The sequence below is a fragment of the Eschrichtius robustus genome, chromosome 6 (genome assembly GCF_028021215.1).
Source record: "Eschrichtius robustus isolate mEscRob2 chromosome 6, mEscRob2.pri, whole genome shotgun sequence".
Classification (NCBI taxonomy): domain Eukaryota; kingdom Metazoa; phylum Chordata; class Mammalia; order Artiodactyla; family Eschrichtiidae; genus Eschrichtius; species Eschrichtius robustus.
Genome location: NC_090829.1, coordinates 136,190,636 through 136,218,019, shown reverse-complemented (window position 1 = coordinate 136,218,019; position 27,384 = coordinate 136,190,636). Strand labels below are relative to the sequence as shown.

General features: G+C 45.7%; 1 protein-coding gene across 1 annotated transcript in view; it reads right to left on the bottom strand.

Moving 5' to 3' along the window:
- Window positions 1–27,384, bottom strand: part of ITSN1 (intersectin 1) — a 221,103-nt gene that overhangs the window by 8,698 nt on the left and 185,021 nt on the right. Inside the window, exons 30-34 of the mRNA XM_068547009.1 lie at window positions 23,009–23,130; window positions 21,066–21,172; window positions 15,387–15,570; window positions 13,278–13,376; window positions 1,502–1,669 (exon numbers count right to left, since the gene is read on the bottom strand). Coding sequence (XP_068403110.1) covers window positions 1,502–1,669; window positions 13,278–13,376; window positions 15,387–15,570; window positions 21,066–21,172; window positions 23,009–23,130 — 680 coding nt within the window. The remainder of the gene's footprint in view (window positions 1–1,501; window positions 1,670–13,277; window positions 13,377–15,386; window positions 15,571–21,065; window positions 21,173–23,008; window positions 23,131–27,384) is intronic.

Sequence of the window (27,384 nt, the reverse complement as noted above, 5' to 3'; positions counted from 1 at the left end):
GGCACATGGGCAGGTGCTCAGTAAATGTTTATTGAATGAATGAATGAATAAGTAAGCCAACCAGTGAGTGCCCCTGGATTGCTTATCAACACAGTTCCAAAATGGGAACCCACATCCATAACCTTGGTTTCCACATGGCTGCTTCCATAACTTTGGTTATCCCACACCTTCACGGAAGGGGGACAGGAGGCAGGGCAGGGAGGAAGCAGTGGTGTAACTTCCTCAGGTAGTGAATGCCTTTGAAGCTTGTAAGAAGGAAGGAGCCACAGGGAGAGTGGGTGAGGGAGACAGTCTGCCTGGGCATTTTGGTAAACCCTAGTCAATGGTGTGTGTGCACAAATGTGTGTATGTATGTGTGTATCTGTGTGTGTGTACAGAGGCAAAGAGAAAGAGAGTGAGAACAGGAAGAAAGAATGAATGAGACTAAAGTAAAGATAAGGGACAAGAAGAGAATCAAATACTACAGGAGAGACTCTGTTTCTGGTAGTATGGTGGACTAGAGACTCTGACTCACCCAGTGAAAAATTTCAAAACCGAGTAAAATATAGAACTGTAGTTTTTAAATGCAAGCGAGGTGGTAAAAATTAAAAATGAAAATAAGAAATTTGCAGAGGCCAAAAACAGCATGAAAATGTGAACCCTGGAAGATAAACAAGCCCCTAAGCTGGCTTTAGCCCTGAGAGTCTTTCTTAAATCTGGTGACCTTAAGCTTCCATTTTAAAGGCTATGGAGGGTGCAAGAGACAGGAGATATATCCAGGGCCCACATGAGATAACAGGAGATCCCAAAAAGCTGGACTCCAAAGGAAGAATGACAAGTAAACTCAGCACAGAAGGGATGAGCAAGGAAACTTGCTTGTTTTTGAACTTGGTGTAAGTGTAGGGAAAAAAAAATGTCCCTGAGAATCTGTAACCACAATGCAGTTCTCATTTAAGTTTACAACCACAATTCACACACTAGTGTGAAAACCCCTCTATATTTAATTTAGGGTGATCCTGGTAGCTAGCAATCCTTGCAGGAGGAATACAACTTCAGACCTCAAAGATCCCACAGATAAAGTTCCAAGGAATGTTGAGCTCACAATCAAAAATCAAAGTACATACAGAGAAACAGACATGTGTGGTGAGAGCTAGCAGAAGCAACAGACCAAACAGTGAAACTCATAACCTGAGTTAGTGGAATTATAGATCTGAAATATACAAGAATATATTTTAAATGTGTTAGGAAATAAATGAGAAGCCTGGTCATTTGTGAAAGGAACAAGACAAGAAAGAAACCAGCAGATTAGAGAAAATAACTAGAATGCTGGAAAGGGTAAAAGAAAATAATTGAAATAAAAGAACTCAGTAGATGGATTAAACAGCAGATTAGAAGCAGCTGGAGAGAGAACTAGCAAACTGGAGGCCAACAGGGAGGACAATTCATGATTTTGTCTCGTCCTCCTTCAGGCCGGCTGCCAAGGCTCAGTGGAGGAGACGCAGGTCACACCCTAAGGCGCTACCTCAGACAGGCCTTCACACTGCACATGGGCCTGGATCCACTCCAGCCGGTCCGAGTTCTCCTTCTCCCGCACCCCTTCGTTCACCTGGGAGCACAGCTCCTCTGCCTTCTCCAGGGCATGCTTCAAGTGGCTGTGGTCTGGGTGGTTTTCAGGAGTGTTTTCCAGGATCTACATTGGAGAACAGAAGACAACATCCTTAGGCAGTGTGGGTGAGCCTGCGGTTCACTGTCCTGGAGGGCCAGACCCAACAGAGGCAGGGCATAGCACAGACTTTCCTGAACAGTGCCCACAAGAGCAACTGCAGCTCTAAGCACCCACCTTGGCAATGACATGGAGAGAGATGACCACTCTTTGTTGGCAGGGGACCCTTGGGGGGCATGGGCTGCCACATTATCTATACTTGGGATATGAGGAGGGCAGTGGCTACATCTAGGGCAATATTGCACCCCGTGTGGATTCCTCCCTGGAGAATGGCTCTTTCCTGGGTCTATGCACAGCTGTAGGCAACTATGGACCCGTGGAACTGCATGCTAATGGGTGCATCTGAGCAAAGGTGCATTTTTCTGGATAAATTATTCCAAGCCAGTGGTTAAAAGTGCCAGCTCTAGAGCAAGACCTCCTGGGTTAAAATCCCTGCCCTGCCATTGACCAGCCATGATATGGGTCAGTCACATAAATATTCTGAGCCTCATTTTCCTAATATGAAAAATGGGGATACTAATAGCACCTCCTTTATAAGGTTGTTTGGAGGACTAAATGTCTTGATACAAGTAAAGCACTTTGCAAAGTACCTGGCCCTTTGAAGGTGCTCAGTAAGTGACAGCAGTTACCATCAGATTCTCAAAGGACTCTGAGGACACTGAGAACAGTCATCATGAGGAAAGACACTAAGAATGAAGAAAGATCCTAAGCCATCTTTGCAATGTACTAGGATTATGTTGAGGGTGTACTTGCCCAGGCCTTGTCCACATACAAATAATTCAAGTGGGCTTTACCCTGAATAATATCTCATCCCTAAAGTGTACTTTGGTTTAAAGTCCTAAGGAGGCACCCAATTTGAGGAAGACACCCAATCTGGGTCCTGTGTGTCCACCAATCATCTCCAAACAACAACCCCAGCCCTGGGTGGCTCCTGGGTGTACATTAGAGCCCCTCTGAAAAGTCCTGATGCCTCAACTCTGACCATATCAGAATCCCCAGGGGAGGGACTCAAGCATCGGAATTTTCTAGAGCTCCCCGGGTGATTCTAACGTACAGCCAAGACTGAGAACAACTGCTCTCGATGGGAAGCCCACATAGCTGAATTGTGTGAATTCTTTTTTTGTTTGTTTTTTGTTTTCAAAATGAAAATAGGTGTATGTTTTTTCTCATTGTAAAAGTATTATTGTACAAAATTTAGAAAATTTAGAAAGTTATAAAAAAACTAAAAACCAGCCATAATTGCACCATCTGGAATTAACCTCTGCCTACCTATTCGTTAATACACTCTGTGTAGATATAAATACATATAGTTTAAAAAAATAAACATTGGATCATGCTACCATACTACACTGTACAATTTTGTACTTGCTTCTTTCCCACTTCATGGCAGTTATAGCACAGCATTTAGTGTCCACTTTATATGGACCTAGATCATCATTTTATTATTTTTTAATTGAAGTATATAGAGCATCATTTTTAAAGATTCTATAATATGTCATTGTAAGGATGAACCACAATGCATTTAAACAGTTTCCTTCCCATAAAACTTCATGTTTCCAATTTTTCAATATTTCTCTGATTATTTCTTTAGAATAAATTCCTAGACATGGTAGTGCTGAGCCAAAGAGAGCATGGAATTTGATGTATACATTGCCCTCCAAAAGACTGAACCAGTCTACCTTCCACAAGCAAACTTGCTAACACTGAGGACTCACAATCTTTTCAGTATATGCCTACCTGGCAAGCCAAAACCAGGTATTTTCTTATTTGGTTATGCATTTCTTTTATTACCAGAGAATTTGAATTTTGTGTACACTTAGTATGTAAGTACACTAAATGATAAAGCTAACATTTATATACGGCTTAGTAGGAGCCAGACATACATATATTCACTCAGTTGATTTCTCACAACCCTATGCACTAGGTACTATTAGCATACCTATTTTACATATAAGGGAACTGAGGCCCAGAGAAGTTAAGTAACTTGCCCAAGGGCACACAGCAGTGGTACCAAGATTCAAATACAAGCAGCCTGGTCCCTGACATCATTTTTTTTTAATTATTTTTTTAACATCTTTATTGGGGTATAATTGCTTTACAATGTTGTGTTAGTTTCTGCTGTATAACAAAGTGAATCAGCTATACATATACATATATCCCCATATCTCCTCCCTCTTGCGTCTGCCTCCCACCCTCCCTATCCCACCCTCTAGGTGGACACAAAGCACCAAGCTGATCTCCCTGTGCTATGCTGCTGCTTCCCACTAGCTATCTATTTTACATTTGGTAGTGTATATATGTCCATGTCACTCTCTCTCTTCGTCCCAGCTTACCCGTCCCCCTCCCTGCATCCTCAAGTCCATTCTTGATATCTGTGTCTTTATTCCTGTCCTGTCCCTAGGTTCTTCAGAACTTTTTTTTTTTTTTTAGATTCCATATATATGTGTTAGCATATGGTATTTGTTTTTCTCTTTCTGAGTTACTTCACTCTGTATGACAGACTCCAAGTCTATCCACCTCACTACAAATAACTCAATTTCATTTCTTTTTATGGCTGAGTAGTATTCCATTGTACATATGTGCCACATCTTCTTTATCCATTCATCTGTCGATGGACACTTAGGTTGCTTCCATGTCCTGGCTATTGTAAATAGTGCTGCAGTGAACATTGTGGTACATGACTCTTTTTGAATTATGGTTTTCTCAGGGTATATGCCCAGTAGTGGGATTGCTGGGTCATATGGTAGTTCTATTTTTGGGTTTTTAAGAAACCTCCATACTTTTCTCCATAGTGGCTGTATCAATTTACATTCCCACCAACAGTGCAAAAGGGTTCCCTTTTCTCCATGCCCCCTCCAGCATTTATTGTTTGTAGATTTTTTGATGATGGCCATTCTGACCGGTGTGAGGTGATATCACATTGTAGTTTTGACTTGCATTTCTCTAATGATTAGTGATATTGAGCATCCATTCATGTGTTTGTTGGCAATCTGTATGTCTTCTTTGGAGAAATGTCTATTTAGGTCTTCTGCCCATTTTTGGTTTTGGTTGTTTTGTTGGGTTTTTTTTTGAATTTTATTTTATTTTTTTTTTATACAGCAGGTTCTTATTAGTCATCAATTTTATACACATCAGTGTATACAGGTCAATCCCAATCACCTAATTCATCACACCACCACCGCCACACCCCCGCCGCTTTCCCCCCTTGGTGTCCATACGTTTGTTCTCTACATCTGTGTCTCAATTTCTGCCCTGCAAACCAGTTCATCTGTACCACTTTTCTAGGTTCCACATATATGCATCAATATACGATATTTGTTCTTCTCTTTCTGACTTACTTCACTCTGTATGACAGTCTCTAGATCCACCCACGTCTCAACAAATGACCCAATTTCGTTCCTTTTTATGGCTAAGTAATATTCCATTGTATACATGTACCACATCTTCTTCATCCATTGGTCTGTCAATGGGCATCTAGGTTGCTTCCATGACCTGACTATTGTAAATAGTGCTGCAATGAACATTGGGGTGCATGTGTCTTTTTGAATTATGTTTTTCTCTGGGTATATGCCCAGTAGTGGGATTGCTGGGTCATATGGTAATTCTATTTTTAGTTTTTTAAGGAACTTCCATACTGTTCTCCATAGTGGCTGTATCAATTTACATTCCCACCAACAGTGCAAGAGGGTTCCCTTTTCTCCACACCCTCTCCAGCATTTGTTGTTTGTAGATTTTCTGATGATGCCCATTCTAACTGGTGTGAGGTGATACCTCATTGTAGTTTTGATTTGCATTTCTCTAATAATTAGTGATGTTGAGCAGTTTTTCATGTGCTTCTTGGCCATCTGTATGTCTTCTTCGGAGAAATGTCTATTTAGGTCTTCTGCCCATTTTTGGATTGGGTTGTTTGTTTTTTTAATATTGAGCTGCATGAGCTGTTTATATATTTTGGAGATTAATCCTTTGTCCGTTGATTCATTTGCAAATATTTTCTCCCATTCTGAGAGTTGTCTTTTCGTCTTGTTTATGGTTTCTTTTGCTGTGCAAAAGCTTTGAAGTTTCATTAGGTGCCATTTGTTTATTTTTGTTTTTATTTCCATTTCTCCAGGAGCTGGGTCAAAGAGGATATTGCTGTGATTTATGTCAAAGAGTGTTCTTTCTATATTTTCCTCTAAGAATTTTATAGTGTCTGGTCTTACATTTAGGTCTCTAATCCATTTGGAGTTTATTTTTGTGTATGGTGTTAGGGAGTGTTCTAATTTCATTCTTTTACATGTAGCTGTCCAGTTTTCCCAGCACCACTTATTGAAGAGACTGTCTTTTCTCCATTGTATATCCTTGCTTCCTTTGTCATAGATTAGCTGACCATAGGTGCGTGGGTTTATCTCTGGGCTTTCTATCTTGTTCCATTGATCCATATTTCTGTTTTTGTGCCAGTACCATATTGTCTTGATTACTGTAGCTTTGTAGTATAGTCTGAAGTCAGGGAGTCTGATTCTTCCAGCTCCGCTTTTTTCCCTGAAGACTGCTTTGGCTATTCGGGGTCTTTTGTGTCTCCATACAAATTTTAAGATTTTTTGTTCTAGTTCTGTAAAAAATGCCAATGGTAATTTGATAGGGATTGCATTGAATCTGTAGATTGTTTTGGGTACTATAGTCATTTTCACAATATTGATTCTTCCAATCCAAGAACATGACATATCTCTCCATCTGTTGGTATCATCTTTAATTTCTTTCATCAGTGTCTTACAGTTTTCTGCATACAGGTCTTTTGTCTCCCTAGGTAGGTTTATTCCTAGGTATTTTATTCTTTTTGTTGCAATGGTACATGGGAGTGTTTCCTTAATTTCTCTTTTAGATTTTTCATCATTAGTATATAGGAATGCAAGAGATTTCTGTGCATTAATTTTGTATCCTGCAACTTTACCAAATTCATTGATTAGCTCTAGTAGTTTTCTGGTGGCATCTTTAGGATTCTGTATGTATAGTATCATGTCATCTGCAAACAGTGACAGTTTTACTTCTTCTTTTCCAATTTGTATTCCTTTTATTTCTTTTTCTTCTCTGATTGCCGTGGCTAGGACTCCGAAAACTATGTTGAATAATAGTGGTGTGAGTGGACATCCTTGTCTGTTCCTGATCTTAGAGGAAATGTTTTCAGTTTTTCACCATTGAGAATGATGTTTGCTGTGGGTTTGTTGTATATGGCCTTTATTATGTTGAGGTACGTTCCCTCTATGCCCACTTTCTGGAGAGTTTTTATCATGAATGGGTGTTGAATTTTGTCAAAAGCTTTTTCTACATCTATTGAGATGATCATATGGTTTTTCTTCTTCAGTTTGTTAATATGGTGTATCACATTGATTGATTTGCGTATATTGAAGAATCCTTGCATCCCTGGGATAAATCGCACTTGATCATGGTGTATGATACTTTTAATGTGTTGTTGGATTCTGTTTGCTAGTATTTTGTTGAGGATTTTTGCATCTATATTCATCAGTGATATTGGTCTGTAATTTTCTTTTTTTGTAGTATCTTTGTCTGGTTTTGGTATCAGGGTGATGGTGGCCTCACAGAATGAGTTAGGGAGTGTTCCTTCCTCTGCAATTTTTTGGAAGAGTTTGAGAAGGATGGGTGTTAGCTCTTCTCTAAATGTTTGATAGAATTCACCTGTGAAGTCATCTGGTCCTGGACTTCTGTTTGTTGGAAGATTTTTAATCACAGTTTCAATTTCATTGCTTGTGATTGGTCTGTTCATACTTTCTATTTCTTCCTGGTTCAGTCTCGGAAGGTTATACCTTTCTAAGAATTTGTCCATTTCTTCCAGGCTGTCCATTTTATTGGCATAGAGTTGCTCGTAGTAGTCTCTTAGGATGCTTTGTATTTCTGCGGTGTCTGTTGTAACTTCTCCTTTTTCATTTTTAATTTTATTGATTTGAGTCCTCTCCCTCTTTTCTTGATGAGTCTGGCTAATGCTTTATCAATTTTGTTTATCTTCTCAAAGAACCAGCTTTTAGTTTTATTGATCTTTGCTATTGTTTTCTTCGTTTCTATTTCATTTATTTCTGCTCTGATCTTTATGATTTCTTTCCTTCTGCTAACTTTGGGTTTTTTTTGTTCTTCTTTCTCTAACTGCTTTAGGTGTAAGGTTAGGTTGTTTATTTGAGATGTTTCTTGTTTCTTAAGGTAGGATTGTATTGCTGTAAACTTCCCTCTTAGAACTGCTTTTGCTGCATCCCATAGGTTTTGGGTCATCATGTTTTCATTGTCATTTGTCTCTAGGTATTTTTTGATTTTGTCTTTAATTTCTTCAGTGATCTCTTGGTTATTTAGTAGTGTATTGTTTAGCCTCCACGTGTTTGTATTTTTTACAGTTTTTTCCCTGTAATTGATATCTAGTCTCATAGAGCTGTGGTCAGAACAGATTCCTGATACAATTTCAATTTTCTTAAATTTCCCAAGGCTTGATTTGTGACCCAAGATATGATCTATCCTGGAAAATGTTCCATGAGCACTTGAGAAGAGAGTGTATTCTGTTGTTTTTGGATGGAATGTCCTATAAATATCAATTAAGTCCATCTTGTTTAGTGTATCATTTAAAGCTTGTGTTTCCTTATTTATTTTCATTTTGGATGATCTGTCCACTGATGAAAGTGGGGTGTTAAAGCCCCCTACTATGATTGTGTTACTGTTGATTTCCCCTTTTATGGCTGTTATCATTTGCCTTATATATTGAGGTGCTCCTATGTTGGGTGCATAAATATTTACAATTGTTTATATCGTCTTCTTGGATTGATCCCTTGATCATTATGTAGTGTCCTTCTTTGTCTCTTGTAATAGTCTTTGTTTTAAAGTCTATTTTGTCTGATATGAGAATTGCTACTCCAGCTTTCTTTTGATTTCCATTTGCATGGAATATCTTTTTCCATCCCCTCACTTTCAGTCTGTATGTGTCCCTAGGTCTGAAGTGGGTCTCTTGTAGACAGCATATATATGGGTCTTGTTTGTGTATCCATTCACCCAGTCTATGTCTTTTGGTTGGAGCATTTAATCCATTAACATTTAAGGTAGTTATCAATATGTATGTTTCTATTACCATTTTCTTAATTGTTTTGGGTTTGTTATTGTAGGTCTTTTCCTTCTCTTGTGTTTCCTGCTTAGAGAAGTTCCTTTAGCATTTGTTGTAAAGCTGGTTTGGTGGTGCTGAATTCTCTTAGTTTTTGCTAGTCTGTAAAGGTTTTAATTTCTCCACTGAATCTGAATGAGATCCTTGCTGGGTAGAGTAATCTTGGTTGTAGATTTTTCCCTTTCATCACTTTAAATATGTCCTGCCACTCCCTTCTGGCTTGCAGAGTTTCTGCTGAAAGATCAGCTGTTAATCTTATGGGGATTCCCTTGTTATGTTATTTGTTGCTTTTCCCTTGCTGCTTTCAATATTTTTTCTTTTTATTTAATTTTTGATAGTTTGATTAATATGTGTCTTGGCATGTTTCTCCTTGGATTTATCCTGTATGGGACTCTCTGTGCTTCCTGGACTTGATTAACTATTTCCTTTCCCATATTAAGGAAGTTTTCAATTATAAGCTCTTCAAATTTTTTCTCAGTCCCTTTCTTTTTCTCTTCTTCTTCTGGGACCCCTATAATTCAAATGTTGGCGCGTTTATTGTTGTTCCAGAGGTCTCTGAGACTGTCCTCAATTCTTTTCATTCTTTCTTCTTTATTCTGCTCTGCGGTAGTTATTTCCACTATTTTATCTTCCAGATCACTTATCCGTTCTTCTGCCTCAGTTATTCTGCTATTGATTCCTTCTAGATAAATTTTAATTTCATTTATTGTGTTGTTCTTCATTGTTTGTTTGCTCTTTAGTTCTTCTAGGTCTTTGTTAAACGTTTCTTGTATTTTCTCCATTCTATTTCCAAGATTTTGGATCATCTTTACCATCATTACTCTGAATTCTTTTTCAGGTAGACTGCCTATTTCCTCTTCATTTGTTTGGTCTGGTGGGTTTTTACTTTGCTCCTTCATCCGCTGTGTGTTTCTCTGTCTTCTCATTTTGCTTAACTTACTGTGTCTGGGGTCTCCTTTTCCCAGGCTGCAGGTTCATAGTTCTCGTTGTTTTTGGTGTCTGCCCCCAGTGGCTAAGGTTGGCTCAGTGGGTTGTGTAGGCTTCCTGGTGGAGGGGACTAGTGCCTGTGTTCTGGTGGATGAGGCTGGATCTTGTCTTTCTGGTGGGCAGGACCACGTCCGGTGGTGTGTTTTGTGGTGTCTGTGGCCTTATTATGATTTTAGCCAGCCTCTCTGCTAATGGATGGGGTTGTGTTCCTGTCTTGCTAGTTGTTTGGCATAGGGTATCCAGCACTGTAGCTTGCTGGTTGTTGAGTGGAGCTGGGTGTTGGCGTTGAGATGGAGATCTCTGGGAGAGCTTTCACCATTTAATATTATGTGGGTCCGAGAGGTCTCTAGTGAACCAGTGTCCTGAACTCAGCTCTCCCACCTCAGAGGCTCAGGCCTGACGCCCGGACAGAGCACCAAGACCCTGTCAGCCACACGACTTTTTTCTTTTCCTCTGTGCTCAGTCTAGTTCCACTTGCTCACAGGGGGCCACGTTCAGAGGCCTCCCCCCTGCACTTCAGACCAGACTTTCTCATGGGAAATGGTGACAGTGACACCTCAGCTCGAGGGCAATAGTTGTGACTCTTCTTCTCAGTCCAGTTTCACGTGCTTATAGGGGGTCGTGTGCAGAGGCTTTGTGCCTAACACGTCAGATCACAGATTCCACAGCAGACTTCTGCACGACACCTCATTCAAGATGACAACATGTTCTTTACTGCTATTCTACACTCCTCTCAGAAATGTCTAGTTGTATATTTTACCTATTTTTCTTTTTTTTTTTTTAGAAAGATATTCGCCATGTGTTTCTTCTTTAGGTCTTTTTTTTTTAATTTATTTTAATATTTATTTTTGGCTGTGTTGGGTCTTTGTTTCTGTGCGAGGGCTTTCTCTAGTTGCAGCAAGCAGGGGCCACTCTTCATCGCGGTGCGGGCCTCTCACTATCGCGGCCTCTCTTGTTGCGGAGCACAGGTTCCAGACGCGCAGGCTCAGTAGTTGTGGCTCACGGGCCCAGTTGCTCCGCGGCATGTGGGATCTTCCCAGACCAGGGCTCGAACCCGTGTCCCCTGCATTGGCAGGCAGATTCTCAACCACTGTGCCACCAGGGAAGCCCCTTACCTATTTTTCTATTAGGGTATTTGTCTTTTTCTTTCTGAGTTATAAGAGTGCTTGAGATGACAGAGAGAGAGATAGATAGATAGATAGATGATAGATAGATAGATAGATAGATAGATAGATAGATAGATAGATAGATAGATGATAGATAGATAGATAGATAGATAGATAGATAGATATTATAGATAGATAATCCATGTATATTTCAGTATCTTCTTATATACAGTTAAAATCTGTTTACTCAGCTTATATCTGTCATTTGTCTTTTAATCTTGTTCATTATATTCGGTTACACAAAATTTTTTAAGAAATATGTTTATTCAAATAATATTAGCACATTCTTGATATGCAAGATTCAAACAACACAGAAGTATAGATAACAACTGTGCTCTATCCCCTTTGCTCTCCTGCCTCAGAGGTAACTGTGCCCAGGCTTAAGGGCATCCCTTTAGTTCCCTTCAGATGTTCCACATACATTTAACAGTCACACAGAGTTTTTCCTTGGTTTTGCAAAATGGACCATACTGTAGGATTGCTTGTGAAAGGTTGTTTTTGGGTTTTGTTTGTTTGTTTTGTTTTGTTTTAACTTAACAGCATTTTCTAGATATCATTCCAGCTAATACAAAAAAAGTCTCTTTCATAGTATAGACTCACCACTTTATTTAACTACTCTCCTTAATGAACATCTAGGTTTCTCCCAGAGGAAAAAAAATTTTTTTCAAGTTGCTACAAATCTAAATTCTTTAAAGTTCTGTCTTTGGTGCCATGCTAAGAATTTGTCCACCTCAGTATTATAAAGAATATCTAATCTTAGTATTTTTACAGTTTTCCATATGTATCTTATAACTGGCCACCTTTAGAAATTCTCTTCTTAGTTTTGCTAGTTTTCAGTTCATTCTTTTTGGTTCTCTAGGGTAGCAATCATGTTTCTGCAAAGAATGATAATTTGCTTTTTCTTTTTTAATATTTATGCCTCTCAGTTATTTTCTTGTTTTTGTTTTTCCCCCCATTAGCTAGATCTAGAACACCTATTTTATTTTATTTTTAAAAAATATTTATTTTATTTATTTGGCTGCTCCAGGTCTTAGTTGCAGCATGCAGGATCTTTGCTGCAGCCTGTGGGCTCTAGTTCCCTGACCAGGGATCGAACCTGGGCCCCTTGCACTGGGCATGTGGAGTCTTAGCCACTGGACCACCAGGGAAGCCCCTAGAACTTAAAAATCTTGTTTCCAACTCCAATTCCCAACTAAATATTGGGGGAAGTAAAGAAAAGTGTTGAGTTAGTTTAATAGTAACTGTCAAGTTGGAGAAAAGGAAACAGTAGATTGAAAGCTTCTTTCAAAACTAATTATTTACCTCAACCAATGTGGCCACAGTGTATTTTGTGGGGTCAAACTGGGGTTGGACTGAGGAACTGGCTTATATGAGAGGGAAATTTGTTACATATAAGGGGATTCAGCAAATAAGTAAATCTATTGAGGATAATGAGAGCCAGGCTTCTCATGGAGAAGGGAGTTATATATAGAGAAAGGGGAAAGGCTAGAATAAATTCCATGATACTAGATTAGAACAGGAAGTATTGGTGTGACCTCATGGGTTTTAATACATATTATAATATATATAAATCTTGAAATAAATATGTTAGCACACTTATGTTAATATGTGGGTATGAATATATACACATACGTATATTGCCTGGCTCGGCCGCTGAGAGAGTCAAAAGGCAACAACACCCCAGTATCAGTGAGCACACCAGTGTCTAGATCTGGGTTTCTAAATTCTCCATCGAAAGGAACCAGATCTAAAACCTCTCTCCAGGAGCTTTCCTCCCTGTGGTTATAGAATCACAGGCTCAGAGGATGTCTAAGTCTGCTCACTCACTTTACAGATGGGCACGCTGAAACCCTAATTTTTTTTTCTTTTCTTTTGGTATTGGCTTTCTTAAAATGACAGGAGAAAAACAATCATCTAATATCAACATAGAGTATCTCACAATGGCTTTCTGAAGACAAGTGGTGGAAACTATATTTCTTTCTCTCTTTCTTACTAGGAAAACCAAGGCCTAAAGACACTCTGCCTGTGTTAGGAAAAGAACTGAGCTCTCATGTTCCGACTTATAAGGTGGAGGCCACTTGGTTGCAGAGCTGAAGGCTGTGTATTATTAGCTCTTTTCACGATAAGCTAGCTTTTCTTTCTGAGTTATCAAGCAGATGCCTCCTGCAGCCTGTTGGTATAAAATTTCTACACAATAGATACCGGGTGTGTTGGCTGGGGAACCTGCCCATGGCCCCAGATCCCTGACCTGCTGGGGAAGCATTCCTCTACTCGAAAAGGCAAGACAGCTACTTACATTTTTAATGATCAGTGGGTATCTCGTTACCCGTTGCATAGGCTTCAGTATAAAACTAGAGAGTGGCATTCCCTTACAGCGAGGGTCCATGGCCAGTCTCTGAAATAAGAGATTTTTTAAAATGTACTTAAGAAGTTTGCAAAATCTGGTCAGTGACATCAACATCGATGTTATTCAGGACTCCCCACCCATCACATTATCTCATCTATCTGGATAACAGCTGAGGAGCCCGGAGCTGGAAGAGCCGGGCTGGTTATCCCCAGGCCAGGAGGAGGCCCGTTCCAGATGGAGAGTGGGAATCTACCTTGGGTGTGACTCAGCTGCAGGGTTGAACCCTGCTCCCCAGATCCAGTGGACCTTCCATGGGACATGTGGTTTCTTACTTCCAAAGATGAGATTCTGGCTTCACAGAGAATATTTCCTCTGGATACCTACCAAAACTTTATAACATTCCCAGGAGCAAGGAGAGTCACAAGACTATAAGGTCAGAACAAAAATCCCCCTCAAGTCCCACAGACGCTGGAAGGGCCTGGCCGGATCTCACCGTCTGTTTTGGGCGAAACCTGCACCTGCCCGTGGGAGCCCCAGCAGGGTAGGGATGGTGAAGCCGAGACATGAGGGTCAGGCCCCCAGTCCCAGGGGCTGTGGTAGTCTCCACCCTGGACTCCCTGCCTCTTTCCTTCCACCACTTTCGTCAACTTGACTGGAGGACAAGAGTCCTTTTACCTCCAAACAGTGACCCCGTCTACAAGTCACAGGGGTTATATGGTGACAGCTCTCAAAGGTTCTGGTCAGGTTTAGTGTCTTAGGAACAGGTTTAATGCCATGACCTGGGCCCCAAGCCCTGGGACCTGTCAGTGCCTGAACTTGCTCCAGCCGTGGACACCATTATTCCAGGAACACTTTGCAGCTGGCAAAGGCATGTCAAAGTCCCGCAGGAATGAGGCAGGGAGAGGGGATGAGGGGAGGGGTGAGAAGGGGAGGGGCAACAAGGCCCCTCCTGGGCTGGTGTCAGCGTTTCCCTCAAGTTCAAGTACATCCAGTGATGAACTCATCCTGCCTGCACCCAGGGAGGACCCGGCCCTTGGCTGGAACCCCAGGTGGCCCGTGGCACCTGGCAGCCCAGTATCTGCTCTCCAGTCTCCAGCCCACCCTAGGCCTCCTTCATAGCAGTGTTTCTCCTCTTAGATACCCCACTCATTGGGTAGAAAATCAGAGCACTTAATATTGAGAAACAGGGCAAGAAAGAAAGAACAAGAACATCTGATGCTAGGCTGAGAAGAGATGGCATCTTCCCCTCCCAACGATGACTCCACAAACATGGTTACTGGGGGGAGTGGGAAAGGCCTGCCCCCAAAATGCAGGAGGTACAAAGATAAGCCTGTCATTAGTACGATTATTTTGCTGTCCGTTCATCAAAATGTGCCTGTTTAGCAGAAGTTATTTTATTCTCTTTTTTCTTCCCCTCTGGGAGAGGTTGGGGCTGATTGCGTGGGCTGGCCTGGCCAGCAGGGACCCACCCCGGCGAAGGGCAGCAGACCCAAAGCCTGGGGCCTCCAGCAGCATGGGGCCCACTTCCCCACAATGTCCCTTGGTGGGCACATGGCTCTCCAGACCCTTGTTATCCTCCAAGGCAGCGGTCCTGGCATCCCACACTCACCCCCATGGGCTTCCTAGAGCTTGAGCCCATCAAAAAGAACCAATTGGGAAAAAAACAAAGGGTCCATTGGGATTGCCGGCCATTCCCTTTGCAGGTGAAGGGCAGAGAGCAGCAAAGAACTGAAGATGCTCAGATTAAACAGAATAGGAAACCTGAGACCCACCAGCCCTCTTAGGCCTAAAAATGAGATGGAGGATTTAAACCTGTATTCAGATAACACCACTCACACCTGGCCAAGGCAGAGCTTCTAGGCCAGCGCTGGTCCCTCCTCTCCAAGCCCACCCCCTTGGTCCCAGCCACCCGCCAGCGAGGGGCAGCCCCTACTGTTCAGCCGAGACCTCACCCTTGTTGGCCTTCAGTAAATGTGTGAATCAGCCCCTCACACGCCCAGCCGCTGGAAGACGGCCACTCGGCGGGGGCAGAGACTCAGCTCAGCCTGGGCTCCTTACTTTGACAAACTCCTTGAAGTCAGGGGCCTCATCTGTCTTCTGCTGGATCAAGGCAGCCCCGTTGAGCTGGCAGCTGCAGAAGCGGATGTAGGGTTGCATGTGTGGCAGCTGGGCGGTCAGGATGTCCCCGATCATCTTCACAGGCATCTTCTCCCCAGACATCTTCTTGCGAACTCTCAGCGCTCTGAACAGAAACACGAGAAGTGAGTGCCCCCTTCACGCTCTCTGATGGGTACACAGCACACTTATAGGTGGTACAGAAATGGGATGTGTGTGAGGGGCACAAACCCAGGGCCACTAAAGCATCTATGTGGCAGACAAGGAACAGAAAAAGAAATGAGTCTAGTGCTACAAAGAGGTATCACTGGGGCATTTTTCTTTGAGATGAAGGCTGTTTGCTGGCTCTTAGGAAGAAAAACTTAAAAAAAAAACAAACTTTGCTGAACAAGTCAGCATAAAAGACAATGTTTTCTTGTGGAAATATATGGAATCTCTTTTTTGAATAACTCAGACAGGATCCCTGGGTGGATGTCTGACTTTATGGATGATCTGTCCAGGCTGGTATGGCCCCAACACTGAACCTGTTTCCGGGGCCAGTGCTGCCCAAGGGAAGCTGCTGTTGCCAGGGGCCATGGAGGCTCAATTTCAGACCAAACAAAACATAATCAAGATGGTAAATCAACTGCCACAGAAAAATAATCCCATTATGTTCACGAAAGCCAGGTATAAATGATTGTCTGAACAATCTGTGCCATTCTCTGGTTCACTGCTTCATCGCTGTGGCTAATTTGAAGTTGACTGGATTAAGAGGAGTTCTGAAGAGAGAAGCCTATTCATGTGATAACGGGTCGTAAACTCAAACAATTTATATCCTGGAAGCTGAGAAGGTACTAGAGGGACTGGAAAGTGTTTGCTCAGGAGTCCAGCTGCATTCTGAGTGTTCAGGACCATAACACCAGGACTGTGCATCCCACCCTTCTAACTCGCACGTCAACTCCTAACCCAGCATCTATAAGAAGGGCGTGGCACCGAGCTTTTACGCAGCAAGGATAGCAATGTACTATAAGGGCAGGACCTCGACATATGAGGCCATGGGTGTGTTCTGCCTACCCTAGTGATTATGGATGATGGCTGGATTGATGGATGGCTGGATGGCTGTATGCCTGGATGGATGGATGGATGGATGGATGGATGGATGGATGGATGGAAGGAACAGAATGGTATGATATGGAATTTTTACATAAGGCTGGGAGGATGTTACTATGAATTCCTCTGGCTGCTTTCAAGGTCATGGGTAGGGCTATATAATTCTAAGGAGGCTCTGCAATCTTAGTATTAAAAACTTCAGATCACTTTATTTTCTTTCTCCTACGTTTTTGGTTAAAGAAAAAAAGAATCTTTGGACTGGGCAACAAGCCAAGGAGAAAAGCTTTAGGGACAGTGCGCTATGTGGTCCAAACAATGAGCCATTCCCCCTCAAGCAGGTGCCCTTGTGGGGAGAGGTGCTGGTCAGCGCTGGCTGCCTGGGGTGTGAGGAGTGGCAGGTTGGTACCCTCAGGATGGCCAGGTGGCCACTGCTCATTTGGGGGTTGGTGTGGGATATCTCCCAGTGTGTAGAAATTTGCTCAAGGGTTACGTCACTACCAATGCTGGGGGACAAGAGTGCTGAATAACCATGTTACAAACTTGCTATGGACGGAAATGGGAAGAAATTCCATCATTCCATGATTTTCCAATGAGGAGAAACACAATCTTTCTGCAAGGGAATAAGAGTGCTTTCACCTGCCCCCCTCCTTTTTTTTTTTTTTTTAATGATGGGGAGAGAAGAAAAAGGGAAAAGAAAAAAGATCACACGCAGATCATCACTGTCTTGAGGAAGTTAAGCCAGTTCCTGGGTTCTGGAGGCCCACGTTTGGAGACCTGAGTTGTCCAACTGGGAGACAGACCTAAAATCAGGCCCCTGCTACAGACCAGGCACTTGTTAGGTTGAACTGTGAGTCACCTTCTGGGATGTTCTACCGCACAGGCAAGGCTTTTGAGGACTGGGTTTGAGTGGGTTGAAACAGGGCGCGTCACCAGGCTCAGGGATCACATGACTCCACTGCTGCAGCCTCAGCCCCGCCCTTTGGTGAGCTGATTTGTAATCTCACATAAAGGTCTATGGATTCAAGGTCTTGAACTGCGACAGTAATCAATCAGCTAATGAACACATCAGAGAGCTTGACATTTGCTGAACGAATGAGTAGCCCTCTGAAGTTCGCAGATCAAGGGGATGGTCAAGAGAGCTGGCATTTATGAATGTGTCCTATGTGTCAAACAATTTTTTTTTAATCTATATGACATTATCCCTATTGACAGTTGGGGAAACTGAGGCACGCAGAAATCGAATGACTTGACCAGAGTCACACAGCTCATGGGTAGCAGGAAGCCCTGGTCTCCAGAGCCCACAGTCTGTAAGCACCGCATGTGAGGACAAGCACCGTGCCCAGCCCCGCCTCCCCTCAAGATGCTCAGGGCTCCTGGCCTGTCCTTGCTCCAGAAGCAGCTCCTGCCATCCCACCAAGGGGGGCTTCCACGGCCCCCCTGCTCTTCCCTCCCTTCTGTCCTTCCTCTTCATTTCCTCAAGCCTCTCCCTCCTTTCCTCTCACCCTGCCCACTCCCATCCAAAGCCCCTTTCTTCCTTCTCCCCATCCTGTCTTTACCCCCCAAGGTATCTTTTTATTTTTCTTTGTTTTTCTGCCTAAAATAAAATCATGCCTATTCTTCTTAAGTTAAAAAGAAAACTGAATACTTAATATTTAAGAAAAACTTTTTTTTTTTTTTTTGGAGAAGCTCTTTCATTTATTTATTTATTTATTTATTATTCAAGCAAAGAGGCAGGAAAGGATCTTGATTAAAAACACAGCTGCAGTACCTGGTTCTACACACCCTATCTCGCTTCTGCACCCCTCCTGCTATCACTTCTAACAGCCATCCTTAGCGGCCTGCACCTAGCTCTTAACTTTAAAATGTTCTAGATTCTTCTTCCCTACTCTGCTCATTGAAGACAAACTTCTCAGCTCTCTGCTCACAGGTAAGAGAGCCAACCATCCATTTTAACCCCCAACCAGAGGTGGCATTAGTAGGAAGTCTGTGTGCCCCAGGTAGCTCCCTTTTATGTTCATTTTATTTGTTTCTTATTTATCTGTTTGATAAATCCTATGTCCCCCCTCTAAGTACAAGCAGTCGCTGGACCTTGGATCAGGAGTGACAGATATGTGGTTGCCCACTGCAGCCTTCCAGGGAGAGCTGCCTTAAATTCTCTTCATCTTCTTCCATCCTGCCAGGAGTCCTAAACCTTCCCGTCATTGGGATTAGCCCTTTGCACAAAGAAATTAAGTCTATGCAGCAAAATTGTATAATCTACAATATGGGCGCTCACCATAAAATTCGTCCAATTTTTTCTGGTATGTTTGAAAATTTTCATAATAAGATGTTGAAAAGGAAAAAAAAAGAAAAGAAAGGAGGAAAGAAATCAGGTCCCCAGAAAGGTCCTGCTAAATACAAGTATTTTATCTGGAAAATGAAAAGATTAGCCAAACTAACCAATCAGGTCATCAGAGGAAGGCGCAGAGCATACCTGTGATGGGAGAGGGTGTGTCTGTGCCTGTTGGTGCCATGATTGACAGGGTGCCAGCTGTACACCTGATCTCTTTGCTCCTTGGGATAACCCTGCATGCTAGACAGGGCAGGAGCCCTGACTGCAATTTTACAAGCTCTAAAACAAAGGGGTGGGGAGTTATCTGCCCGAGGTAACTGCCCAAAACGAGTTAGAAGGCGCTGGAGCCCAGATGAAAACTCGAGACGTCTGCCTCGTGGTCTCACCTTCTTTCCATCGAGGGCAGGACAGGGTGGAACCCCTAGTGGGACCCTGGGCGTTGTCCACAGAGCAGCCCGGGGCACCCTGATTGCCTTCTGTGTGACTTTGGACAAGTCACTCAACCTCTCTGAGCCTTGTTTCCGCGGTTGCAAGAGCGTTCCCAATTCCTACCTCCAGGGCTGTGGAGCCCATCAGCGCTAATGGGAGGAAGGAGCACGCAGGCCTGGCACTGACAGAGCTCAAGAAAGGGGCTTCTGCTTTCCTGACATGAGCAGGATGGAGGGTTAAAAGTACAGAGACAACAGAAAGGCATAGGGAGCGCCGATGCTGGGAGGGTTGGGGAGGGGTGTAACTGGGGACATCAGACACATCGCCCGCCTCCCCACCCCCACACAGCTGCCCAAGGAAAGAGGCGTTAACTTGTAGGTATATTTTCAACAGAAAACCTTTTCATCTATTTCAAAACAACTTGTCTCCAACACTTTAGGTTTAGTACTTGTAGGTTCAGGGGTTAACTAGCCCACCTGCCCCAAGTGACAAGGCAGCCTCTCTCCAAGGCAAGAGTGGGTGCTCAGCCCACCCTGGGGCCCAAGCCCAGCACTTACTAGGGACCACGCACTCGCTGTCTAAATGATCCCTAAGGAGAACCATATGTGGTAGGTACTATTATCACCCCCATTTTACAGATGAGGACACTGAGGCCCAGGGAGCATAGGTGACTTGCTCAAAGCAGGTAGGCAACAGCAGGGTGTGAGCCCAAGAGTCTGACCCAGACCTATGCTAGAAACCTCTACAGTATGCTTCTCAGGGGTGGGTAATGGAAATACTTTCTCCAAGCCACCCCTATGCCATCATCTTTGATTAACATCTTCTAGAACATAGAAACAGAAGACGTTATAGTTTTTCTTCACATCCGCCTCTCTGCACCTCTCTGTCCATCCCTTCATCTACTCCCAAACACACTCAAGAAAGTGGGGACCTGAAATCACTTTATAAAATCCCAGGGACCACATTCAGGAAATAGCTGCTTCCCAATTACATGAACCTAGAGATCTGGAATGGACACCAGTTCCCAGGGCCTGTGCTTCCTCCTGGCCCCCAGGATCACCACGGACTTCATCTGTTTTCTAGCAAATGATGTTATACCGAGGGCCTGGTGGACACAGATTTGGAAGTTTTTTTAAGAACTGGAAAGGACTTTTGTGATGATGTAATCCAATCCCTTCCTTTTACCGGTGGGGAAACTGAGGAATGGCAGCAAGTTGGGCTCCAAGCCCAGGTCTCCAGACTCCTGGCCCAGTGTTTCTCCCTGGCCCTGCAGCTGCCTCCGAGAACTAAAACAGGAATAAGATAGCAACTGCTCCAGGCCGGCTTCTCAGAGGCCTATCCTGAGAACTGCCGCTGACCGTGGCCATGAGCGGTCCCACCCTTTCCCATCTTCAGGAGCCAAGAAAGTCTCAAGAGATCAACATTCCCCCAATGGAACCAGGGTCTGAGGCATGGGGGGGCTGCCCCCCACCCTGGATGGAGCTGGCCAGCGATTAGGAGCCAGAATCGGCCCAGCTCTGTTCATTCTAGAACCACGGTAAAAGCAGGAACCGGGATGCCTGAGCAATCCATTCTCCCCAGTGAAAAACTGGGGGTGTGTTTCCAGAAAGCATCAGGGCAAGAAAGAGCGATGGTTCTTGTGAGTGGAAATGAGGAAGAGAGGCAGAAAGAAACACAGGGCGGCATGCACGGAGGGGACACACGGACGAAGCCACGTAGCAGGGCCGGCGTGCGAGGGCGAAGCCAGGCTGGAGATTGGAGGAGAGGCTTACTTCAGCAGTTTGATATTACACATAATCAGGTCCTTCCAGTTAACAAAAATCATAGCACCCTCCTTTTCTGTCAGCAGCTCAGACTCCATCAGGGGTTTCTGAAAGATCTACAGATGCAGAAAACGAAGCAGTTCAGAAAGCAAACAGTTAGCTTCAAACTCAAACGCACGCACACACCGATCTGTTCGGAGCCACGGGAAGGACCGAGGCATCTGCAGCTTTGGCTGGGAGGCCCAGAAGCTGCAGAGTTTCTGAAGCAGGTGGCCCTCCCTCTGCCGGGGGGTATGGGGGGTGGTGGGTTCCCATCAGGTCCACACTGTTTTACAAGGAGGCCCACTAAACTCTGGAGGACAGGCCTTAACTCCGCCAGGACTCAGCCGGGGGTCTGGACAAAGGCACTCAAGCTCTCACCTGCCACGGTGAGGAATTGGGCACAGGGGAGAAGTGGAGGGCTGAGAGATGCATGGGGTGGGGGGGACTCCCGCATTCCTGCCCCCAGCATCGGCTGCACAGACAAGCCTCAGGAAGTCCAGGGGAGCAGCCCCGGCAGCCGGGCCCCCAACCAGCAGCCTGGGGACGGGACAGACTCCACTGCTCTGCCCGCAGCCTGGGCTGGGCCTGGGACAGAGCCAACGAGTGAAGGCCTGGTACCAGGTGGGTGCGGCCCCTCTCCTGGGCTCCGGGAAATTCAGGAGCCTGCCCAAGCTCCGCGTGGGTGGGCAGCTCACAGTAGACCACAGGTCTTGGCTGAGCCTCACGTGGTGAGCCCCTGCCTAGAAAGAGGTCATAGCTACCATTGCAGGCAGGCCACTCGCTGGAAGGTACCTTAAGGACCGGGACAGCCTGTCTTTGAAATAAACTTGGCTGGGCTGAGGCTGATCCCTGGGAGGCCTACTCTTCATGAGTCTTTAAGCCGATGTTGAACCTGGCATATACCAGGCCACTGCACAATGTACCATATCTAAGAGGGTGACACTCACAGCCTAGACGTCCAAGACTGTATATTTAGTGACAGTCACGTGTCTTGAGAAAGGGACACCTTTTCATACCAATGCTCCCTAAGCATTAATGATGGCCTTGGGGGCCATCAACTCATCCTGCAACCTGTACTCATCAACACTGGGTCACCGAGCAATGTCTTTCTGGGTCGATAAGACTATCAGAGGAGATGGTTTCACAGTAGTTGGGGTACAGGGGTTCCCAAACAATCACGGTACTTTTCAAATTGTAGGGTGACCCCAACGTCCAGCTCTGCAAACCCGTTTCCTAATATGGCAACCTCCCATGCGTATGGACCAAAGGCTTCCTGAAAAGCAGAACTTCCCAACTCTCCACCTCCCCATCCTTCTGGACCAGGCAGACAAGGCCCTTCAACAGCTCCCTGGGAGGAGAGCCAAAATGAGACATCGTCCAGGACGGGGGAGGGAGGGTGTGCACGGGGCCCCGGGAGGAAACATCTTCATTCTCCGCAACAGATTTTTCTGGGAGGTAACATGTAGCATGAGGAATAACCAAGATATCAGCCAGATGACTGTCACTTTCAGATGTCACCACCGAGGGCCAGGGAGATGACGCTCTACGGCATCAATTAGTTGGCGGCTGAGCTGCAAGTTCTCTGAGTCGAGCCCAGACTCCCAGCTCACAGCCCGTGTGTCCCCTCCCAGGCACTCCTCACGGGTTCATCTATCCCTGGCTTGAAGGGTCTCTGCTCCTCTGTGGGTAGGACTCACAGATGAGAATTGTGAGTCCGTGGCCACGGATGAGAATTAAGCATCTTCTCTTGGGTAAGACTCTCCTCTGTGATGTACCGTCCAGATGCTCCCATACCTCGGAAAGCTTCTCACACTGGGAATCAGGACTCAGCCCTCCTTGACAGAGTCCCTGCCTTCCCCACCCTCTGCCAGTGCCCCCCACCCTGCCCCAGCACCCCCAGCTGCCCTTACCTCTGTGACCAGTTGCAGGTCATTCACATAGTTCTCCTCCGTGACAATGAGCTCGTGGATGTATCCCTGTCGCTTTCTCTCAGTTGGGGTCAACATATCCAAGAGATGTAAGTCTGAACACCCTGCAAAACACAACCATGGGGACAATTTAGTCCAGGTCTGGGGAAGCCTGCACAGCTTCATGGGGAAGATCCCCAGGGTCCTCGTGGCCGCCGGGCCCTGTGGTCTCACTCCAGTTAGACAGTGTTGTCCCCTAAAAAGATATGTTCAAGTCCTATCCCTGTTGTCCCCTAAAAAGATATGTTCAAGTCCTAACTCTGAAGGGGGCTTGTTTGGAAATAGGGTCTCTGCAGATACAATCCAATTAAGACGAAGTCATACCCAATTAGGGCGGGCCCTAGTCCAATATGACTGGTGTGCTTATAAGAAGACGACAGAGACAGACAGAAGGGAACGCCATGTGACGACAGAGGCAGAGACTAGAGTGACGTGTCTACAAGCCAAGGAACGCCAGGGATTTCTGGCAGCATCAGAAGCTAAGGGAAAGGCATGCAATAATTCTCCCCTGAAGCCCGCAAAGGAACATGGCCCTACCCAAAGCTTGATTTTGGATGTCTCACCTCCAGAACTATGAGAAAATAAATTTCTGTTGTTTTAAGCCCACCCAGTTTGCGGTCATTTGTTACAGCAGCCTCAGGAAACTATTACAGGCCGTACACTCCTGCTTCAGCAAAACCACTAAAAGAGTGTCAAGAGAGAAGACTTAGTGGGGACTTCCCTGGCAGTCCAGTGGTTAAGACTCCATGCTCCCAATGCAGGGGGCACGGGTTCGATCCCTGGTCGGGGAACAAAGACCCCACACGCCACACGGGGCGGCCTAAAAACAAATGAAAACAAACAAACAAATAAACAAAAACCAGAGTAGACTTAGTAACAACTGGCTGACATTTCCTGAGGGCTCTCACCATGCCAGGTGCTGTACCAGGAGCTGAACACTGACAGTTGTGTTTAATGCTCATATAGACACTAAAATCATCTCCATTGTACAGACAGGGAAACTGAGGCTCAGAGAGGTTGCCTCACCCAAGCTCTCTCAGCTGGGTGGTGGAGAAGCTGAGATGGGACCCTGACACTTTGACCCCAGAGACTGGGCTGTACCCAAGATCACTACTGTTGGATCCGAGCTACAGGAGGGCACATGTTTATCCTGAGGTTGGTTTTTGGAGGACGAAATGGCTGTGCTGAGGCTCCCGATGGGCCCGGGGACAGGGCAGAGGTGGGGCACATCCAGACGCTGCTGGGCAAACTCTCCTGGACCAGGCTGCTGTCCTGCACCCACGGGAGCTGAGCAGCGAACCTACAGGCGGACAGGGAATTCCTCCAGGTGCAGACAGCCGGACACAGCTCTGGCTGCAGGTCCACAAGGAGTAGGTTCTGCTGACGTGGGGTGGGGCATGCACAGCAGGTGGCGCCCGCCCTGGCCTCTGCTCACTTAGCCGGTTACTTGGGGTTGGTCTGCTTTGGATGCTCTCGGGGTTTGGGCAGAGGCTGTCCCCTGCCCCAGGCACACTGGAATGAGGGGCGGGTAAGCTCACGGCTGTAGGGAGTACCCCTCCTGCAGGTCTGGACCTACCTCTTCCAGGTCAGCGGTCCCCTCACCTCTGTCCTTTTTATCAGGGGTTCTTTGTTTAATCACCAAAACCAGATTTATAAAGAAGACTGGGAGGTGTCTTGGATGTAGGTGGGGGTGAGGGCGCTGAGTCCCATTCGCTTCCTTTTCGCATCCCTTCTTCTCCCCACAAGGGGGTGCCGTGGAGCACAGTGCAGAACCCCCTGCTGGACACCAGTGGTTCTCAAAGTCGGGTCCCTAGACCAGCAGCATCAGCAGCACCTGGGAGCTTATTATAAATGCAGATGCTCAGGCCCCTGCTGACCAGACTGTGGAGTCAGGGCCTGGAATCTGATTTAACAAGCTATCCAGGTGACTTTTTAGGTACACTCGAATCTGAGAAGCCTGCTCTGAACTATCAGGGGTTCGTCAGAGTTTCCACCTTCCCCCGAGGGAATTTCTAGGCTCATGACTGATCTAGTCTATATGCTGGAAGCTTCTGCAAATAGAATGATCCCTCTGGGGCGAATGATATCATAGACTTCTCGGTAAATGCTTCACTGTGCCCAAGATTAACTCTGAGCTGGGCGCTTCCAGCCTTCAGTGTTGTCCCCTCCCCTGGCCAAATGCCCTCTCTAGAATGCCAGAGCTTCTCTTCCTGGGACAGGATAATCCCAGGATGGGCAGATGGATGCCAGGAAAGCATCAAGGCTGAGCCGTCATCATGTTAACACGCTCCACGCCCTTCCATCCGAGACCTCATTCAAAGCCACGGCAGTGCGGCTAAACTGCAATTCCACAGGCCACGGGCTGAGCGTGAGCCTTCGCGTAGGTCTGCAGATGTTTCTGGGACTCGGGCCCTCTGCTCAGCCACCAGTTGGCCTAGCTGTCCTTCCTGCCTCGGTGCGTTGACTGTGTTTTATTAAAACAATTGCATCAACAATGAATTCTCAGGAAGGAAGCAAGTCATGATTGCTCACCTGGGGGGCTCAGCCAACCTCTGCCAAGGTGATGCGTGAGCCCCGGCTTACTGGAAGCTGAGTGATGTCACCAATTTCTTTAGCTTTCTTTAGGAAAGCCACCCAAGAAACACTCTTGAATTTGGCAGGAAAATATCTCATTCCTGCCTTATTCTTACCAAACTTTCCTGTTAGTGAGTCCAAGGGCCCAGGGGTAAGGCCATTTCTTGTTAAAGGGTAGAATACAGCCCTTGCATTACAGACTTGTATGAACTCAGGGAAGCAGGGTCTCCCCTGCAATTTTCAGGACATTCCTTTCTGCAGGGATATCAGAGTACTGGTACAGACCAGCAGCTCTAAAACTCAGTTCCCACACACTGTGCAGTGACGTTTGCAAGGATACAAACATCGGGCTAGTAGTGGACACTGGTTGGAACAGTCTTCCAAACGTCCCCGTAGGTCACAATTCCCCTTGCAGAATCTGGTGGATGCTGTGAACTCTTACCTCAGAAAACATATGTATATAATGCACACAATATACACATTTTGCACACAATTTTAAAGGATTTGCAGGCCCTCTTGAAGCTTGTTCATGGATCTCATTCCTTCATTCATTTGACAAATATTTACTGATATCCTACTGTGCTGGGTGCTGGGAATTCATGATGGAAGAGGAGAAATGCCTGACCCCCAGAGCATACAGCTAAGAACCCTGGGGTCCTCAGCTGGGGGTGGTGCCGCCCCCCCAACAGGCTGAAGGCGGTACTGCGCCCCCCTCAGGCTGAAGACGATACTGCCCCCTACAGGCTGAAGACGGTACTGCCCCCCTACAGGCTGAAGATGGTACTGCCCCCCCTACAGGCTGAAGATGGTACCGCCCCGCCCACAGGCTGAAGATGGTACTGCCCCCCCCTACAGGCTGAAGATGGTACAGCCCCCCCACAGGCTGAAGACGGTACTGCCTGCCCACAGGCTGAAGATGGTACTGCCCCCCCTACAGGCTGAAGACGGTACTGCCTGCCCACAGGCTGAAGATGGTACTGCCTCCCCTACAGGCTGAAGACGGTACTGCCCACCCAACAGACTGAGGGTGGTATTGCTCCCCACCAGGTTGAGGGTTGCACTGCAACCACCTCCCAACTCCAGGCTGAGAATGAATTCTTGGTTGTCATAATGACTGGAGGTGGCTGCTGGAATTTGGGGGGCTGAACCAGGGCTGCTAGATGACCTGCAATATACAGGACAGAGAATGGCCCACCTCCAGTGCCAATAGCACCCCACTGAGAAATGGTGACATTCCTAGAAACTGACAATTCTGCAGCAAGGATGGTGCACGTGACCAGAGACACACAGAACGACTGAGGAAAGATGACAGGAACTGGTTTGCTTTGGATTTCAGAAGTTCATTCTTCTGAGTCTTCAAGTTTCACACAGTGTGGTTTTGAAGAAGCTCAGAGCCAGAGCAACAGCAGAAGGTCCAGGGTGGATTTTGGGCCACTGGTCCAAGAATCCCAAGTGCTGAGGCCAGTTCAGGGTGAACTGACCGCCTCCTGCTCATGGGGGTGGGGGGCATGAGAAGGCTGCATGGCGTCCTACTCCCGGCAGCTCCAGCCTTCGGCCAATCCACCCAGCAGGCTGAGAAATATGGGGGGGGCAGTGCTGTGTGACTCTAGGCTACTTGCCCCAACAAATCCCACCCTGTGCTGGCCCCCCAACCAGCCTGCCTAGAGACAGAGGGATGGTCCAGATGGCCTCTCCAGGACCCAGAACCCAAAGAACAGCAAAGATTTTGTGGGGAGATTCATCTC